Raw genomic sequence first — 3,083 nt, forward strand, 5'->3', positions numbered from 1 at the left:
CGAGCAGGAGGTGGTCAAACGGGCCGGTGGGCGCATCGGAGCAGTGCGCCTGCACCTTGGCGTTTGCACAGAGGAGAGATGTGGGGTGGGGTGGGCCATCGAATAAAATAAGCAGAGGAACGTGGGTGGGTGAGTGACAGGTGGGGCAGGCCTGAACACAGGCGGACGAGGCGAGTGCAGAAAACGTCAGCTTTGTGTCCGCCGTCGACCCAAATGTGGTTCAAATTTAAAATGGAAATGAATCCGGACACAAAATAGACATGAAACGAAAATGAATCTGCGCTTGGGTCGATGTTTTTATTCACACTGACCCAAACAAACGGCGGCAGACGAAATGGGCACTACCGTTGGAGTTGCTCTAATTACGCAAAAACTCATACGAGAAAATCTCTTGCCGTGATGCCCGATCCAATACATCATTCGCGGCTACGGCGTTGCGCTCTCGGCTCTCTGTCGTGAACCGCGTGGGGGAATGGATCGAGGCCGCCCGTTAAAAAAAGGCGAGGAGGCAGAGAAGCGGCGCATGCGCACACATGGGGATGGCATTTTTGCCACCCTCGTGTTGCGGTTTGGTTCCAGATCCAGTGACACTGCTCGCCACGAGACAAGAGCTCCCTGCACCTGCCTCCCGGCCCAGCTCACCGGCGAAGAATATCTTAAGCATACAATCACAACTCACAAGCTGCGTCCGTCCAGTTGCAGTCGCCACCCACCACCACTAGAGCCATCACCACATCAAAGAGGCAGAGGACAAAAAAGAATCCGCACTTGCTTGGCTTTCCAGCTAGTAATTCAGGTTGCCGTCCGGTTACTGGCTCGGCTCCCAGGTGATACAGATCGGCCTCTCACGGCGTCGGCGGATCGGCTAGCAGCAATGGCGCGCGCGTTCGGCGTCGGCGCTGCGGTGCTCGTCGTCGTGTCGGCCTTCTTCGCGCCGGCACTAGTGACGGCGCAGACCGGCAGCTGCGACGACCCGCTGCCGACCGAGCTCGTCGGCAACTACTCCGGGCTGGCCTGCAGCCCCGTCTGGAACAACTTCGTGCTCCGGGTAAGTGCCACTGCCGCCGCGACTGTAGATCCGGGTGATCTTGAGGGGGACCGGGAGCGTTCTTGATTAATTGCCTCTCACCGAACCGATTCTGCTGTCTCCTCCAGTACGCGCAGGGCGGGGACAACGTGCTGCGGGTGGTGCTCTCGGCGATGTACAGCTCCGGGTGGGTGGGGATGGCCTTCTCCAAGGACGGCCTCATGGTGGGCTCGAGCGCCATGGTCGGGTGGGTCGGCAAGAAGGGGCAAGCCCACGTCAAGCAGTTTGCCCTCAACGGCAAGGCGCCCTCCATGGTCGTCGCCGACAGGGGCTTCCTCGTCTCCAACGGCCACGCCCACACCGTCCTCGTCAAGCAGGCCAAGATCTACCTCGCCTTCCAGCTCAACTTCGACTCGCAGCTCAAGAAGCAGCAGGTGCCCTTCGCCTTCGGCTCTGCCATCCCTGTCAACGACCGCCTAGCCGAGCACCAGGGCAAGACGTCCATCACCTTTGATTTCACCACAGGTGAGTTGGGTTCCTTCGCGCCTGCTAACCATCTAATGCAAACTTAACTTACCGAATGGAAATATAAATAGATTTCACATTGTCACCTCGTGCATGATTAATGCACATCTCATTACATGTATGTTTGAAATTGAAACTGTTGCTTCAGTAAATTTAATCGGCTACTGACAAATTCTAACTAAATAAATTGTAAAAAGTTGCCTGTGACAGTTCAGTGTGATCGATCTGTGGTAATCGAATCAGATACCATATGTTTGACAAACCAAATGAGGAGGCATTTTAACCATTAGTGCAGTGACGACTCAGTCACCAAGTCATTATTTTCTTGAAAACAATTTGGCACTTGTTTGCATTGCAGGCAGCTCTTCAGGCTCCTCCTTCCCGAGTGGCCTAAAAAGGACTCATGGGGCACTCAACCTGTTCGCTTGGGGTGTCCTCCTGCCTATCGGTGCCATTATCGCTCGGTACTGCAGGGGTTGGGACCCTCTGTGGTTCTACCTTCATGGCGGCATTCAGTTCGTCGGCTTCATCCTCGGTCTGGCCGGCGTTGTGGCTGGAGTATCACTCTACGGCAAGATCCAAGCAGATGTTCCAGCACATAGAGGCCTTGGCATATTTGTGCTTGTGCTTGGTATCCTCCAGGTATGTGATATCTGCTTCCCTATATGGATCTGAGAACTAATGCCATGGAAAATGTGAGCAGTAAAATCTTGTCAAGTGAAGGCATTATATATGGATCTGAATGTATGTGTAACTTTGCAGATTCTTGCATTCTTCCTACGGCCCAACAAAGACTCGAAGTACCGGAAATACTGGAACTGGTATCACCATTGGGTAGGCAGGCTTGTGCTCTTCTTTGCAGCAGTCAACATTGTCTTGGGAATCAAAGTTGGAGGCGCTGGTAACCCCTGGAAGATCGGCTATGGGTTTAGCCTGGCCATCCTTCTGATCACCATTATCACCCTGGAAGTCCTGGTGTGGACAAGGAGGAAAAACAACAGCGGTGCTACGACGACATACTAACTATGCTTGACTAGGGTTCTTGTTCTGTGAGCTGCTGAAGGCCCTATTATTTTCATTCGTTTTCTTCTTCTTCTTATGCTGTTGTTGTAAGCATGTAATCTATTCTGCAGAATCTTTTAGCAGGGATCTGCGAGACTAGTCTATCGGTGATGTGTTTTGGATTTGAAATGTGTAGAGTGTTTGAATGTACTACTCCAATGTTGTTTCTTCCAATGCGTGACGAAGAGTGAATAGTGATATTTTCCTTGTTCAGCTAATTTAGGGGCATGTTTCGCGTTAGGGGTGGGCATTAAAACCGACAAACTGAAAACCGAACCGACATTGAAACCAGAAAAAAAAATGAAATTTCGTTTTTTTTTAGATCTACTAAACAGTTTTAATTCCGCCAGTTCGGTTTTTCTCACGCGATTTTATCTCCGCCCATTTTTTTTTACGGTTAACGGGAAACCGAGTATGGCTGAGATGCAGCTAGCAAGGTGAGATTCGGAAATCCAACATCCAGGTTTCT

At 51.6% G+C, this 3,083-nt stretch overlaps 1 protein-coding gene across 1 annotated transcript; it reads left to right on the plus strand.

The window, feature by feature from the left end:
• The first annotated feature begins 518 nt into the window (after window positions 1-518).
• On the plus strand, window positions 519-2,832 carry LOC123061869 (cytochrome b561 and DOMON domain-containing protein At3g61750). Its single transcript, XM_044485151.1, has 4 exons — window positions 519-1,048; window positions 1,156-1,552; window positions 1,911-2,194; window positions 2,315-2,832. The coding sequence occupies exons 1-4, from the start codon at window positions 524-526 to the stop codon at window positions 2,573-2,575; spliced, it is 1,467 nt and encodes a 488-aa protein (XP_044341086.1). The 5' UTR covers window positions 519-523; the 3' UTR covers window positions 2,576-2,832.
• The last annotated feature ends 251 nt before the right edge of the window (window positions 2,833-3,083 follow it).

Source organism: Triticum aestivum, chromosome 3A (assembly GCF_018294505.1).
Source record: "Triticum aestivum cultivar Chinese Spring chromosome 3A, IWGSC CS RefSeq v2.1, whole genome shotgun sequence".
Lineage (NCBI taxonomy): Eukaryota > Viridiplantae > Streptophyta > Magnoliopsida > Poales > Poaceae > Triticum > Triticum aestivum.

Coding starts and splice junctions, on each gene's coding strand:
- LOC123061869 (XM_044485151.1), top strand. CDS start 524: ATGCGCACACATGGGGATGGCATTTTTGCCACCCTCGTGTTGCGGTTT. Junction 1,553..1,910: donor CACCTTTGATTTCACCACAG/GTGAGTTGGGTT, acceptor TTTGCATTGCAG/GCAGCTCTTCAGGCTCCTCC. Junction 2,195..2,314: donor TTGTGCTTGGTATCCTCCAG/GTATGTGATATC, acceptor GTAACTTTGCAG/ATTCTTGCATTCTTCCTACG.